General features: G+C 48.5%; 1 protein-coding gene across 1 annotated transcript in view; it reads right to left on the bottom strand.

Annotated features, from left to right (window-relative positions):
* Window positions 1-1,688: 1,688 nt before the first annotated feature.
* Window positions 1,689-16,225, bottom strand: part of JAG1 (jagged 1) — a 34,748-nt gene continuing 20,211 nt past the window's right edge. The window contains exons 6-25 of the mRNA XM_012728356.1: window positions 15,854-15,973; window positions 15,317-15,430; window positions 13,457-13,570; window positions 12,736-12,849; window positions 12,293-12,339; window positions 11,784-11,957; window positions 11,194-11,344; window positions 10,234-10,398; window positions 9,664-9,777; window positions 9,060-9,173; window positions 8,857-8,970; window positions 8,615-8,731; window positions 8,074-8,101; window positions 7,548-7,633; window positions 6,310-6,423; window positions 5,802-5,911; window positions 5,478-5,711; window positions 5,158-5,289; window positions 4,830-4,980; window positions 1,689-4,020 (exon numbers count right to left, since the gene is read on the bottom strand). Coding sequence (XP_012583810.1) covers window positions 3,563-4,020; window positions 4,830-4,980; window positions 5,158-5,289; window positions 5,478-5,711; window positions 5,802-5,911; window positions 6,310-6,423; window positions 7,548-7,633; window positions 8,074-8,101; window positions 8,615-8,731; window positions 8,857-8,970; window positions 9,060-9,173; window positions 9,664-9,777; window positions 10,234-10,398; window positions 11,194-11,344; window positions 11,784-11,957; window positions 12,293-12,339; window positions 12,736-12,849; window positions 13,457-13,570; window positions 15,317-15,430; window positions 15,854-15,973 — 2,771 coding nt within the window. The 3' untranslated portion in view covers window positions 1,689-3,562. The remainder of the gene's footprint in view (window positions 4,021-4,829; window positions 4,981-5,157; window positions 5,290-5,477; window positions 5,712-5,801; window positions 5,912-6,309; window positions 6,424-7,547; window positions 7,634-8,073; window positions 8,102-8,614; window positions 8,732-8,856; window positions 8,971-9,059; window positions 9,174-9,663; window positions 9,778-10,233; window positions 10,399-11,193; window positions 11,345-11,783; window positions 11,958-12,292; window positions 12,340-12,735; window positions 12,850-13,456; window positions 13,571-15,316; window positions 15,431-15,853; window positions 15,974-16,225) is intronic.

Genomic DNA, 16,225 nt, shown 5'->3' with positions numbered 1-16,225 from the left:
AGGGAGAACTTGTTGAAACTACAGATTCCTCAGGCCCCTTCTGGGAAACTTCGGGCTGTACCTGGGAATCTGCATTGAAGAGAAACCTGGCCACAAGTTATGCTTCTTTCTGCTCATCCCGTAATCTCATCCGGGCTTTAGCCAATAAAGATATACATACCCTCTTTAATTGGGATGCAATTCTACATTGTATAAAACTAGAATTTCAGGAGTTTCCCATCCTAAAGCCACTGGCTTTGAGTGAATTCCTTCCTGAAGTTTCATGATATATTCTAACATTGGGATTCTGGTTGGCCAAGTCTCTGGACTGCCAATTTTTTCTTTGAGGGATCACCTAAAATGAGCTGAATATTCCCCAACTGAGGAAAACAGAGGCCCTTCTCTTTTTCCGCTCTCCTACACCCAGGATAACCAAGGCTTCAATCGCCTCATTTCTACCTGGAGAATGGGGAAAACTGCCTTTTAGGAATAAGAACTTAATCTGCCTCCCCACTCTTGAGAGTGGCCTGGATGGGAGGCTCCTTAAAGCAACATGTGAATCTCAGATCACATCTCTTCTGGAATAAAGAATCCAGTGCTCATTAAGCCTTTTTCTTTGCTTGGCACAAAAGTACTTGGCAACTAGCCAAGGAATTCAGGGGTCTCGCAGAATCCAAATTTGCAAGCCACTGGAGCAAGGTATCGCTTCGGAATGGGGTTTGAATTCTACTAAAGCAGATGGGGTTTGCATCCTTCTTGGTTGGGTCTGTGTCAGCCGTGCATTCCTCCCGCTGACCCCACCTTGCAGAAAACAGTTGTCTACAAGTGGATATTAGTGTCAGTGTTGCCAGGCTATGGCAGGGAGAGGTCCCAGAAATCCAGGCTCATCATTGCCCAGGTCCTTCTGGCTGCCTACTAAGCCAAACACTGTTACTGATGCCATTTTCTCAATGGCCACCGCGCATGCTCAGGGAACCACGGAGACTGGGCCCACTACCCATCTGTTCCCAAACAACATGCTCGTCAGAGAATATGGCCCCTAGCCTGGTAGAATTTCCCAAGATAAAGCATCCCATCAGTTTTTCCTCCATTCCAAGTTTGTCTTCCCAGTTAGAATGACACCATGAAAACAAGGTGCATTGATGACCTGACTTACAGCGCTGGGGCAGCTCTGTGGAGGGTAAGCTTTGGCTTTGCAACAGAGAAACTCCGCACAGCTCCTCCCAGCTGCTGGCAGTGGTCCCTGTGCGAGTCCTGGGCTCATCCCTCCCTGTAGAGGTGCCAGAGGCAAGGCTTTAACTTTCACCCCCTCATGTGGGGGCAGGGCCATGCTGGCTTCCTGGCCTGAGCAGCCATTGAGGAAACCCAGCTCCTGTGCCCTTTATGGGTGAGGTCTGTGGAGCAGACTCTGGACTGTCATGAAGGCCAGGCACCTAGCCCCCTCAAGGTTGGGAGTGGAACATTCCCTAGAAACTAGGAGGTGAGCAGATAGGCCCTGACCCCCAAACCTGGTAGGTAACTACCTCCTGTGTCAGGGGGAAACCACCCTGGAGGTATAAGTGTGTACAAAAGCCACGAGGGTGTGGCCTGTAATGATGGCAGAACATTAAATGAATCCAAGTAGTTGGGGAAAAAAAAAGAAAAAGCATTCAATCTCCCTCTTCATCCATGGAATATCAATCATAGAATAGCAATTCTAAACTATTTAAAACCCTTTTAGTGTGGTGGGCATTTCCCGTGAGTGCTCACAAACAATTCACCTCCACACTACAGGCCATTAATCCAGTGGTGTTTATTCAAGCCCTATTCACACTTGCTGTTGAATAACAAGGAATCAAGGCCCCCAAGATGGGGCTCTCCCCATGCCTGCTTCACAGCAGCCCCTGGGTTTTTTGAGAACTTCAGATGAATTTTGTGGCTGAAAAGGCTTTAGTTCTTCCTCTGTGCCCCTGTCAAGCAGGCGATTTATCATCCCCCAATTACCAGAAGAGACGCAGTGGGGTGGCAGAGGCCTAAGACAGCCCCACAGAACTACATAAGCTCAGAAGAGGCCACACTGTTCCGTGTTTTCATACAAAAAATTTAATAAATATTACTTTTCAAAATTTATTGCCAGGAACAACACATCAAAGATGCATTTTTATGTTCATATAACACTAACAGGACAATACAAAGTATCTTCACGGTCTCAATGGTGAGCCAATGAAATTACTCTGTTTTATAATAAGCCTTTCTGAGCTTAAGCTTCATAAGAGCATTTTGATTTCCTCACTTAAGGCAGGCAGTGTACTCTATGGCAAATCTAAACAGTGATCTTACTGGACATTTTACGGTTCAAGTATTCAACTAGCTTATTAGAATACTCCCTAAATGCAGTAGATAACAAAAATCAAATCTACAAGTGGTTCAGTATTACATATGAATGGTGAAAAGAAATCAGAATTTACAAAATAAGATTAGTGTGTTTCCCACGTCACACAATTTTGTAATTTTAATGATACTCAACCACTCATTTTTGGCTACGGTAAATCATAGCTCAACTTGTTCCCTTAAAATGCTGTGTAGCAAATCACCTGCCTGTCTTTTCAAGTCTAAAGCAGAAAAAAAAAAAGCAACTTGTTCTAGACTAATTCTCAAACTGCCTCAGTCAGTCCTTAAAACGTGTTTTAAAGTGATGCTATTGAAGGTGTTTTAAACATCTGACGTCGTACAAAAAAAAAAAAAAATCCACCAGTTTTCCAGGCACAGAAGCCCATCCTATATTGTCTTAAACTATTTTCAAACACCTTAATTTTGGCTTATAGGCAACACGTAATAAGAAAATAAGTTCAAAAAAAAAAAAAAGGCATATGCTTACAATGCTATCAAAAACCTTCAATTCTAAACACATACATATAAATAAAAAGGAATGATGTTTTTAAGGCTCTTGATTATTAAGTTAATAAATCAAATATACACAGTGATTAATAAAAAAGAATTATTTACATAACTATACAAAATTCTACCTTTGACACATTTTTCCTCTTTAAATTCTTCATTTTACCAGCAACTGCTGACATCAAAGTCCCCCCTCCCCCAACAACAACAACATACAATAAAAAAAATAAATAATAAACTCATTTGATAGTTGCTGTGGTTCTGAGCTGCAAAGGCACTTTCAAATACAGAACTACTTGTACGTCATCATAAAACCAATATACAAAAACAACTCAAGAGTCAATAAATATAAATAAAACTATGATCCTAAGACTGCATCACCATCGGGACACCTGGCAGAAGTGGAAGCTCAAGGCCTAGGGGCCGGGCATTCTCCTGGGAGCCTGATCCGAGATGTGTCGGCTGCAGGGAGCGAGTGTGCACCATGGCACTTTCGACTGGTTTTTGCATAGCTGTGAGACGCAGCACTTGGTTTCCCAGCCAACCACAGAAACTACCATTGCCAGTGTAAGCCAGCTTGTCAAAACTTAAATTAACACAGGGATTCTAGTCAACAGCCTCAGACTGGAATATGACAACAGTTTTAAAGACCTACAAGCCCCAAGTGCCCTCGGACTCTACCTAGTGGCGCAGCGCCTGCTGTCTGCTATACGATGTACTCCATCCGGTTTAAGCTTTGGGCACTTTCCAAGTCTCTGTTGTCCTGTTTGTTTGTCCAGTTTGGGTGTTTTGCTGGCGTGCCATTGGGGGGCTTCTCCTCTCTGTCTACCAGCGTGTATGCTGGCTGCTTGGCAAACCGGGCTTTCTGCTGATGCTTATCCATGTCGTCCTCTTCCACCTCGGAGTTGTGTGTCCTTATTTTCGACATTTTGGAGTTTTTGTTCTCGTAATCCTTGACAGGGACCGTGTTGGCCCCGTGCTTCTCGATGGGGTTTTTGATCTGGTTCAGCTGCTCCCTCACGTTGTTAGTGGTGTTGTCCTCGGAGGCTGAGCGAGCGTGGCTGCTGGGCTTCCGCCGTTTCCGCACGCACCAGTAGAAGGCTGTCACCAGGCAACAGATCCATGCCACGGTTAAGACAGAGCTCAGCAGAGGAACCAGGAAATCTGAAAGGCAAGCACAAAACCAATTAGCTCTCAAAAAAAAAAAAAAAAAAAAAAAAATCATGGGAATAAGAGAATTCCAACAGTGAGTGGTGCTGTCTATAGTCCCTAAAAGGGGCATGGTGGGGACAAGTCCCTTTTCACAGCTGCATATTGTCACTTCACACTTCACAGATAAGCAAGTGCTGGGACCAGGGCCCTTGGAGAACCTGCCAGTCTATCCCTGGAGACAGGCAGGGCTGCAGCTCTGTGTGGGGAGAGCAGAATCTGGTTCAGTCAAGGGGAGTCTGTCTACTTAGGCAGCTCATTACAGAATCAGCTCATTACAGAATCGTGTTTTCAGAATTATCAGAAACACGATCCAAGCGTGGACAGCAAATGCCACACATTCATACGCACCCAGCTGGAATAATGGTGCTGGAGATGGACATTCTGCAGGGCCTGCAAGGCACCTATCAAATCAATGTCTCAGGATGGACACTTAGAATAGCGCCTTTAAGCACACCAGGACCTCTTGGCACAGTCCTGGGCTCACTCAGATCTAGAAACTGATCTGGAATCACTGAATTTTCTTCAGGGGCCCCTGCTCACTGGAGCACAGCTTGTTGGTGTGGGAAAAAGTCAAGGCAGATTCTGCACCTGCCCACATGGTCTTGGTCAAGGCAGCTGGCTCGGGTCTCACACAGCAGTGAAGTGGGAGGCTCCCTGAGGAACAAACCTCGGGCTAACTCCCACATGGTGGTTTTACCAGAGGGTGGAAGATCCACGTGACAGTCATCACTGGAAGGACAAAAATCCCACCAGACACCTACCCGTTCTGTTCTTCAGAGGACGTCTCTGAACTCTCACTTCTGCGACAGCAGCGATAAGTGAGCTGTTCCCGTCACGTTTACTGACAAGATCTATAATTTTGTCAGTGATGTCCTTGATAGGGTTCCCCTCATCCCGTATGTCTTCAGCAGACTGGAAGAAGAAGACTCGTCAGACGAGAGAGCCAAGGAACAGTCAACAGTAGATTTTTTTCTGGATGACTGGACTGCATTTCAAGTGCACATAACACTGGCTTTCCACACCCGGGCACCTTCTGGACACTGCCTTGTTAACTATCTTGCAATCAAGTGCGAAAGGTCTTATACTTACAATGGCCACATGTATTTCATTGTTCGCAGAAGGAGAAGGCTCACAAGCTATGTAGATTGAGTATTCTGCAGAAACGTTCTTCAAAATGTTCAAATTCCTCAATTCACTACAAATGTGCTCTGTGGTGAGACCCTAAAATGATATTTAAAATCAAAACACATGTAAGATGTTGGGAGAATGAAAAGAAGGCTGATATTTGCTTGGCAGTTAGGCTACATTCAAAATCTGCTTGGGCGAAGGAGAACGAGATCCTGGCTTATGACACCCCAGCTCAGCCCAAGCAGACACCTCCCCCAACTGAAAAAGGTGTTGCGCCGTACCGGTGACATCATCTCTTTGTTGAAGGTGAATGTGATGTTTGCACAGTTATCCTGGTAGTAGGGGTCAGACGCACACCTGGTCTTCACTGGCTGGAGGCTGGAAGACCGACATTCGCCCACACCAGTGCAGGGACGGACGAAACACTGGTCGTCCAGGATGGGGATGCAACTCTGCCCACCGGGGCACTCGCTGTGCCCTTTGTGCAGAAGGCAAGGCCGAGGGCCACACCAGACCTGGGGGAGAGATGGCGGTGGGAAGCTCAGGAGAAACGCTCCACAGCGGCTCCAGAACACACGGGGCCTGCAGTGGCCCCGCCGCCCTACCTTGGAGCAGGCGATCCTTCCATTCAGGCACTGGCAGGTATTGCAGTCATCGTCCCACTTGGCCCCATCTGGAATCACGCTCCCCATGGTGATGCAAGATCTCCCTGAAACTGAAAGGTGGAGAACGCTGAGCGGAAGGAGTTTCCTTTCCTATCTCAAGTCTTCACTCCCTCCCTGTTAGGAAATGATTACACCGTGCCCCGGGACACGTGGCAGGAGTTACTCCCACGATGGGCAAGTGGCCTTCCCTCCCCTCTGCTTGTGCCACATGACCTGCTTCAGCCAATGTGATGTCAGGGGGAGTGATAGGAGTTCTCAGAATTGAGGTTGGCTGCCAGAGGAAAACCAACAACTGCCCTGTGTTTAGGAGATCCTTCAAATCTCCCTTTCCCCACTGTCCCCTCCACCTGCTCTCCGAGCACAGCAGCAACTCATAAACCTTCAAAATGGCAGCTTCAGTGCCTGCGTGGTCTGCAGGACACGTGCAGCTGAGGCCAGACCTGCATACCTTCCTGGCACTTGGCACCACTGAGCCCCAGTGGGCAGACACACCGGTAACCATTGATTTCATCCACACAGGTTGCCCCGAAGGCACAAGGTGAAGACTGGCATTCGTTGATATCTAGGAGAAACAGGGTTCAAGTTTAAGCTCCAATGGGAGGTTGCAATGTTCTTCTGTTTACTGAAGTAACAATAGAAAAGCTGATCAGTCTGTCATACAACCAGCATTCAAACAGATCAGTGCTCCCAAGGCCACTCCAAGTCACTGCCCCTAAAGACCAGCATTAGCCTAACTCCTGAAACAGCTGAGAGCTATTTCAGGAGGCAGCAGTGAAATAAGTTTTCTTTTTCTCCGATTTAGAGCAAGGGCCTGCACAGTTTCTGAAAAAGGGTCAGATGGTAAATATTTCATTTAGACTGTGGAGGCCATGTTGTCCCATCTTGACCACCCAACTCTATTATCACAGGATGAAAACAACCATACAGCACATCTACAAGGGTGGCTGTATGCCAACAGAACTTTACAAAACAGGCAGTGGGCCAGAACTGGCCCCTGGCCGCAGTCAGCCAAGACCTGATTTAGCAACATGGAACACACAGAGTGCATGCCCAGCTAGAGCTCAAGCCCAGTCAATCTCAGACTGGGAACCTCAGGCATCAGGAAATTTTTAAATAATCTGGTGAGAAGAATAACAAACCCAACTATCCTAGCACCTTTTGTTTTTCCCTTCATAAAAGGGCATGTAAAAAAGGCAGCTCAAAATAAAGAATAAGGACTGAAAAACTGCATTGCCTTCGCCCACCCCCTTTCTGTTTTAATCATTTTTCCAAGGCCTGCAGGAGCCTCTGGAAACCACAGCCCTCACCCCCCTTTCCATTCGCGTTAGCTCTGTCCTGTACCAGCATAGTTGTGGTTAATATCTATTTGCCCATAATTTCATGTTAGTCACAGGGAAAAAAACAAACAACAACAACAAAAAACAGTTTCCTTAGGGGCCTCTGAGTAGATTAATCATCAAAATGTGTGGCTGGTGCGCTGTTCTCTAGAACAGGGAGGGCTGTGCCACCCAGGGAAGGAACAGCAGGTACCTCCAGGTCCACTGAGGGGCACCTTAATGTCAGCTAGAGGGGAAGATTAGTTGTCAAGGCTCTAAGGAACTGTGGCCGTAACTGTTTTAAAGGTGAAATATCTAAGGCTGCTGGGGAAAATGGGAGCAGGGTGAACTAGCCGGGGGCCGCTCTTACTTATTCTGCAGTCGGGTCCAGCAAAACCCGGGGCACATTCACACCGGTACCAGTTGTCTCCATCAACGCATGTGCCACTGTTGTAACTGAGAAGCAAGCAAAGACCTTGGTTACCAACCTCCCGATCCTTCGCTCTGGCTGCCAGCTAATCACAGACATCCACCGCAGTGACTGTCGCTGGCTCTCACCCCTGGCCGCACACACTATGGCCTGGGTCCCAACCCTGGAGAGTCTAATTTCACAGGTCTCCATTGCAGCCCAGGAACTGGGACTTTTAAAAGCTCCCCAGGTGATTCTCATGCACTGCCAAGGTTGAGAATCTCTGCTCTAAATGAAGACACAACCTGGCTAATTAAAGTGTGGTCTATGGACCAGCAGGATTGGCATCACCTGGGAGCTTGTTAGAAAGGCAGGGTCTGCAGCCCCATCCCAACCTCCTAAATCGAGCTGCATTTAAAAAAAGTTCCCTGCGCGATGCCCACGCATGTAACAGACAAGTACCGGTTTAAAGGGTGGTTGTGCTTACCAGGGATGAGGACTGCAGTCATTGGTATCTGCCAAGGAAAAAGAATTTAATAGCAAGACCTTCCACAAGGCGAGCAGTCTCCGCCCTAAGAAACACCACTACTTATTTCCATAATACCCAAATGATAAAGCTGTTAACACCAGCCAAATGTGCACCAAGACCTCTGCTCAATTGGAACCAGGCCTGCACCACTTTGTTCCATTTGCCATGGGACACATGTACACAGGAAGGGGCCCTGCTAGGGGTGGGAAAGGGGTGTGAGAATGGAAGGAGACAGGCTGCTGGTCAGACCAGAGCTGGGAATGGAGACGCCATCTGTCTCCACTTATCTCATTGCGACTTTCTCATGCCTAGGTCAGAGCTGCCTCCCATCAAGTCATTAGGGCAGACCCAGGTGATGCAGAAGCAGACATCAAACAGCGCAGCTTCTGGTTTCCAGTGCAAGTCCCCGAGGGTTTCAGGATATGCTCCTGCAGCCTCACAAGCGAGCGGGGTGGGGGCAGGGGCGTGAGCTGTGGGGAGGCTGGACAAGGACACTCACTCTGAGTACAGATGGGCCCCTCCCAGCCCTCTTTGCAGACACACGTGAAGGTCTCCCCGTTGACCACACAGGTGCCCCCGTTATGGCAGGGGTTGGGCAAGCAGCTACTGTTTCTGGCTGCAAGACAAGAGAACACCCCCGTGAGGATCCCAAGGGAATGTGGAGGGGGAAGACCCAAACTCAGAGCATCCCAGCTGCGAGGTGCACATGTCCCCCCGTGAGCCCCCCCTGAAGCAGGTTACCTATGTTGCAGGTGGTTCCTTCCCAGCCTCCAGGACACATGCACTTGAAAGCGTCCCCTTCGTCATAGCACGTGCCACCATTGTTGCATGTGGCCTCGTCACACTGGCTATCGCCTGAAGGAAGAAAATCCCGTGTGAGCCCCCCTCACCAAAGGGAGAAGGACAGGGATCCAAAGACAGGGTCCCCACCAGCTACCACTTACGCGAATGGCAGGTCTTTCCTTTCCACCCGTTTTTACAGTCACAGTAGAAATCGTTGACCAGGTCACGACAGGAGCCCCCGTTGTGGCAGGGATTGTGGCTGCAGTCATTAATGTCTAGAATTGAAGAGAGGATATGGGGCTGAGGCCCTCCAGGCCCACTCACACCACCTTCAACCCCATTGCCCCTACCTATAGCCCAGCACCAGTGAGCAGCCCAGCTGAACAGGCACCTTTCTCCAGGAGCAGACGTGACCCCACCCAGGTCACTGTTCATGCCCTAGTTAGGCAGGGAAGTTACTCCCACAGAAATTACATCAGAGTTGCAATCAGAACGGAAAGATGACTACTTTCCTTCAAGCAAGTATAGGTCTTATCCTAACTGAACAGTCTAATTCTATAGAGCATTCGCACATGTCCCTGTCTGCTGAGGCCATCAGCTATAACAAATGCAAGTGAGACATGGCCCAGCTGGCCCACTGCAGCACCCTCTGGGATCTAGTTCCAGAGGCTCATATTAAAAAAGACAGACTGCCCACGCTGACGCGCGATTCTCCCACGTCACCCCCTGCATCCCAGAGGCATCGGTCCCAGGACCCAGACTCACTGGTTTCGCAGCAGGCTCCCTCCCAGCCGTCACTACAAATACACTTGTAGGAGTTGACACCGTCGATGCAAGTGCCACCATTTTTACAGGGGTTGCTCTCACAGTCATTGATATCTGTGAAGGAAGACAAACAGCAACAGGTAAATGATGGACAAGAAATGCTAAAGCCAGTCACTATTCTGGGGCTTCTCAGCTGCCTCCTGAGGAAATCAACAGCCCCTCAACGACTCCACTGTCAAACTGTCTTTCTACACAGGGTCCTCCAGAGAATGTCTTGTCCTATTTTATCTCATGCCCTCCTACATGAAGAGATTTGGAGGGGCTGAGGAAGAAACCCCTATGAAAGCAGGGTCACCCAAACTATTAGGATTCTAGAACATTCTAAAAATAACCTCCTGGCTAAGAGGCAGCAGTGATTTCAAAAATTCAGCAGAACCTCAGGCTTAGATCCTAGATGTAGTGGTAAACACTCACTAGTCTCAGAGGAAATGACTTAAAACTCAAACGTTCCCCGAGTTGGAGAGAAGCAGGACCGGGCACCACGCCCCATTCCCCAGCGAGGGGTCTTACTTTCATGGCAGTATGTTCCAGTGAAGCCTTTGTTACAGTCACAGGTGAATTTGCCTCCCGACTGACTCTTGCATTTCCCATGGGGACCGCAGACATTCGAGGAAATATACCGCACCCCTTCCGGCGTGTCATTGGAAGCCATGGCCACTGTACAGCTGTCAATCACTGGAAGACAGACTAGGGTAAGATCACAGCCACAGACCCACATGACATGTCTCCCCTAAGCCAAGGAGCTGGGCACACCACGCCTGCTTTCTGGAGTCAGACTCCCCCGGCTAATGGGGGTGAAGTCAAGAGGCCCTGCAAGGCCACGCACACTGACAGGTAAGGCTGGACTCAGGTGGGGAGAGAAAAAGTTCCCCAACATGTTCTCCCTATGGAGCCAAGAAGCCTAGGTGTTTGTGGTCCCCTTTTGTCCTAGCCTGGACACTGCCACAATTTAGTGGACACTTGCTAAGGAAGAAGAACCAGCTTGTATTTCCTTGTACTGAAGCAAGATGGAAGGAAGAACTTAGGGAACTGTAAGACTGTGCTCCTCACAGAGCAGCCAAAGGTGGTTATTTAAGGGAACTGAAATTAAAGTACGTTTCTAGTTGCACTACTCCTGTTCTAACCACTCAGTGGTTATACCCAAGTCCAGTCATGGAACCCAACGGTGCAGACACAGAACCTTCCTGTGGCTGTGTCCACGACAGTGGTTCTGCTGACTGGTACACTGAGGAACTTTTCTCAGCTACGTGCGTCTGCCCACCCCAATACAGGGAATGCTAACGTGGCCTCACATTCTCTCCTACTCGTACATGAGGTTCCCGGCAGGAAGGCCTAAAGAGACTGTCTTGGCTTCCCACCTCCTCACCTCAGACTATTTCTGAGACTGTCCTGGGGCAGTGACTGATGGGAAAGGAGGAGCAAGGCAGGACCGGGGTGGGGGTGGGGGAGGGGTTGGTGGCAGGAAGGTACCTTCGCAGGGGGTCGTGCGGCAGTGGTCTTTAAGGTGGGAGCAGTTTTTGCCTTCATAGTCCTCCGGACACTTGCAGAAATAGTCGCTGGCACGGTTGTAGCACTGGGCGCCATTCTGGCAGGGGTTGGGCTCGCAATAATCTATGTCCAACTGCAAAGACCAGTGGCAGGGAAGGGGGAAAGGAAACAAAGTGAAACCTAGGTGTGATCTGAACATCCCTGGGGCAGCAGGCACTGGACTGAGGCCTTCATCGGCTTCTCTCAGAACACCCTGCATGATACTCAGTTCTGTCCTATAGACTGCCCAGGAAGCACTTGAAAAGACAGGAGAGAGTGGGACTGAGCCCAAACAGAGGACACGATGGACACAAAATCAAATTGACAGGCTACTGACACTTGGGGAATAAGAAAAATCACTCCTCGATCTCCTCCCATGAGCACTTGTTTAGCAGCATCTCTGGTCAATAGAAGGTTAACAGATTTCATAGAGTCGCAGTCAGAGTCAGAGGTGGGGAGCAGGGAGTGGGGGGAGCAGGAGGAGGAATATTCACTGTAATAACTTGGCCTTCAGAGGTTCTAGCGCCACTCACCTGACAGAGGCTTCCAGAGAAACCAGTGGGACACAGACACTGGAATCTGTTGATTTCATTCTGACAGTGACCCCCATTCAAACAGGGGTTGCTGGCGCATTCATTGATGTCTCTCTCACAGTGATCACCTGCATAGCCAGGTGGACAGATACAGCGATAACCATTAACCAAATCCTGGAGGAGAAGAAGGAGGGGGGAGAAACACATGCATTTTTTTCCATGTATTCCACAAAGACAGATCTTCAGCAGTTTAGCAGGTTATGGGTCAGCTGATTCACTGAACCAGTCAAAGGCCAAGCTCTTGAAATGTGTTAAAGAGGAATTTCTCCACGCATGTCTTCAACGTGACTCCCAGGAGGCTGGGCCACATGTACTTGAATGACATTTCCAGAAACTCATTTTTCACCTGCACTTTTAAATCTTGCAGGGACAGAGCTCTCCCAGGTCACACACATCTAAAGATTTGTTGTCAATCTTTAAGGTTTTGATTTAAGCAAAGATTTACATACCCGACAGGAGGCGTCATTCTGACACTGGCCAAGGCAGTCATTAATATCTAAAAAATAAACAAGTCATCATATTAAAGAGGCAATTTACATTGAAATTGGGCTTAATTGAAAAGCCTTCTCAGCCCAGAACAGATAAAAGCTTCAAATCAGATTTCCTGTGTGCTTCCTGTGAGATAAGGTTATTAAGCTGGGTGGGAACCCTCCCTAATTCATCCAGATCAAGCCAGTGAAACTTCACATCATTGTTTTAGCACCTTATCAGAATATGGCCGTTTTACCAGCTAATGAGCGTGATAAAGTATATGTTTTCATTTCTCCCTTGATCACTCCCTCTCCAAAAACATTCCCTCCAGAACATTTTCCTCCTACTGTCAAGGCAGAAGTGGAGCCTGCCTTTCAACACCCCAAGTTTCATGAAAATCACAATCAAAACGGTCACTCACTTATGTCACAGTTCTGACCCATCCAGCCTGGGAGGCAATCGCAGTAGTAGCTGGCAATCAGATTCTTACAGGATTTGGCATTTACACAGGGTTTGGCCTCACATTCATTTGCATCTGAAAGAAAAGGATGAGCATTGAGAAAGAATTCTGTCCCCCACCCCCCATTTTCCCTTCTCCCTTCCCAAATACCATACTAATAAGAGTTTTTGTCTGAAATGAGACATTTTAATAAGCTGGCTGGCTAAGTAAGAGATACTAGGTTCCCTGTTCGTGGAACATCTGATCCCTCTCCCTAGCTATTATCCAATAAGGAATGCTAATTGATAACTTTCCGGCTGCTGGTTAACAAGGAGCGCCCGGACAGAGTAGCCAAAAGCCACCAGTCAGGCATTTCTGTGCACAACAACACACCGCCTAGTTGCTGGGATTTAAATGTGGCAAAAAGAATGCAGACAGCTCATTCCTCAAGAGATCATTCCCGTTTGGAACCCAGCTGAACGCTCCTTGGACAGACGATTGACATGGTTCAAGGAATCCCACGACTTTCCCACCGAGCCTGAGAGCCAGTGCATTTGCATTTTGAGTTATTTCTCCCAGACCTGCTGGACTCGCCATAATAAATTGCTTCTTCGGGTGATGGCAAACTCACTCACGCCACTGCTCCCACACTCATCCTCCTTAGCAGCTCTATCAAGGCCCTCCATGGCAGCAGGACTCTTACCTAACTGGCATGTCTTGCCAGTCCACTGGGGTGGACACACGCACTTAAATCCGTTCACCAAGTCCTGGCAGGTGCCCCCGTGGGAACAGTTATTTGGAGTACAGTCATCGATGTCTGTTTGACAAAAAGGGGAGCAGGTTGGCAATTTCATCTCATTCTGCTTGACAATTAGATCAGTTAATACCACCCACCCCTCCCATGAAGGGCCTTCCCTTAAGAGCCAGACACCTGCTCTAGTGGTTGCCACAGTGACGATGAGGTCCGATTTTAGCTTCAAATCCCCCACTGCCCCAGTTCATTTAATCCCGACCTAAGCGGGTGGGGAGGGACAGCTGGATACCCGGGGCATCGGCCCTCTGGTAACCTGGCACACCTCTCTCTACTTTCTTTTAAAGAAAAAGTCTCTCGCTGGCTAATAAACAGGAAGGAAAATAGATCTTTCCAAGCAGAAAACCTTATTGTCATTTGCTCACAGTTTTCCCAAAATAACAGAGTTCCCATCCCCCACCCCTACAACGGCTTTCCAATTAACTAAGTGCCCACTTAGGAGAAGCCAGTCGCAGTCTTCACAACTCTGGTCTGGGTGGGGGATTACAGGGCCAGAGTCCCACAAGTTGGGTGTGAAGAAGGCCCTGGTGCCAACCCAGGCAATCTGACCCCAGAAAGCACACCCTGCACCACACCCCGCACGGCTCCTGGAGTGCTGACAACAGCGGTTCTCAGGCCTGACAGCACCTCAGAAACCCGGCTTGTGAAACAATATGGACTTCCCAGTTCTGAAGGGAATCTATGAGGCCCAAAGACTTGAGAAGCACTCAGGATGTTCTGGATGGCAAACAGACCTCACAGTCACTCTTTCAGGGCTCCCAACTCTCAAGACAAAACTCAGCAGTGCCAATGTCCCCTGCAGCCAGCCCTTCATGGTTGCGAGAAGCACCGTGATGGATTCAGAAGAGACACACCCAGGGGGCACAGGCAAAGGACATGCTGTTTCATGAGTAAGTCTCTTCCCGGAGCAGACACAAAGCTAACACTGCGGTCAGACAGGGATACCAGGAGACTTAAGTTCAAAGGCCACAAGGTCAACTCAGATGGCCCCCTGCCCCCAAAGCCAGACTAATTATAACAGGGTGGTCCCCAGGAAAACAGGAGGTTCCAGGTTCCCTGCACCACCCAGAAGGAGGGTGGAACTGATTGGAAAAGAGAGGAATCTGGAGAGGAGACTGAGGAAGAAAGAAGCAGGATGGAGAGCCAGAAGATGACCTGAGGGGGAAACGTGGGCCAGAGAGACATGTGAAGAAACTGTGCTTGCTTGTTGGCCCTGGACTGGTTGAAACAGATGTGGGTGAGGGCCCTGGGGGAGGTTGACTGTGGCAGTGTTTATCTTGATTTTGATTTTGCTCTTTTCCTCCCAGACTTGTCTGGCCATTTCTGACTCTTTCCTATAGGTCCCCGCCAGAAGGTGCTTTAGCCTTGTGGCGGGCTTTCAGGCTTTGCTTTGGGCCAGTCAGTCCCTTTTGGGTGGACTTTTACCTACGAGGGGATGGGTAACTTTGGGTGTTTGATTTAGAACCTATATTCTTTGTCTTTTCTGTATTGCACACTCATTGTATTAACATTCCTTTCCATTAAACCTCTTATGTCTTATCTTGCAGATGGCAGAACCTATTTAGAGTAGGCAGGTTTGAGGGTTCAGGGGTGCCCTTCTCTCCCTGCCCTGTAACATACAGTCTGTATGCCCTGCATACAGTCTCTCCCTAACAAACTGCCACTGAGGCCGATGTGGAACACATGTCTGCTGCAGCCCTGTATTCTGAGACACAAAGCCTCCACCTCGGGCCCAGGGCAACCCAGACTTACTTGTGGAGCATGTGGGGCCTGTCCAGCCTGGAGAACATTCACACTCAAACCCCAGAGAGGTCTCCTTGCAGCTGCCTCGATTGTGGCAGGGATCAGAGAGGCACGCGTGCTCCGCTGCAAAACACCCAGATGCCAGTCAGCAAGTCTGCCTGCTTTATGCTGTCTACTCCCTCTCCCCAGAGCACCGTCCCCCTAAGCCCATCCCATACATGGGCCACCAGCTCCAACTGGTTTCACAAAATAAAAGCATGTGATATTGCCCTGCTGCATCTGGGGAAGAAAGGAAGTCCTCTTTCTTGCTAAACTGTCTCCAGCCACATTCCAAGACACCCCAAAGCTGCTGCCATGGTATCAGATGGCACCTGACGGTATCACCTTCCATACACTAGTCGGCATTACCCACAAACCTGAAGGATCTCAAAGGAGGTCTAGAGGAACTGCAGAAATATCAACTCTACAGGATATTTTGAGTCCTAAATGTTTCTAAGCTGAATGTACAGAAAACTTGAAGGCATCTTATTCCCCTGGACCACTTACCAATTTCACAGTTTGGTCCTGAATAGCCCTCAGGGCAGGAACACTGGTATTTGTCAGGACCGGTGTTGCTACAAGTTCCCCCATTGAGACAAGGCTGATGTGTTCCACAGTAATTGAGATCTGCCAAAAAGACCCCAGAGAAGTCATTCAGAGAAGCCCAGAAAGACCGCACACCTGCTGCATGTCTAGGCCACCACCCCCCAAATACTATAGTGTTAAAAGATGCATGCAGACAGATTAAGAATAAAAGTTCTTGCAAAAATAAATGTAAGTAAATCCATAAAAAAGATGTGGTCCATATACACAATGGAATATTACTCAGCAACCAAAAAAAAAAAAAAAAGATAAACTCATGCCTTTTGCAGCAACATG

This window comes from Condylura cristata, unplaced genomic scaffold, assembly GCF_000260355.1.
Source record: "Condylura cristata isolate star-nosed mole 26May11 unplaced genomic scaffold, ConCri1.0 scaffold00022, whole genome shotgun sequence".
Classification (NCBI taxonomy): Eukaryota; Metazoa; Chordata; class Mammalia; order Eulipotyphla; family Talpidae; genus Condylura; species Condylura cristata.
Note: the sequence above shows the minus strand (reverse complement) of the source record. Positions and strands in the feature narration are given on the sequence as shown.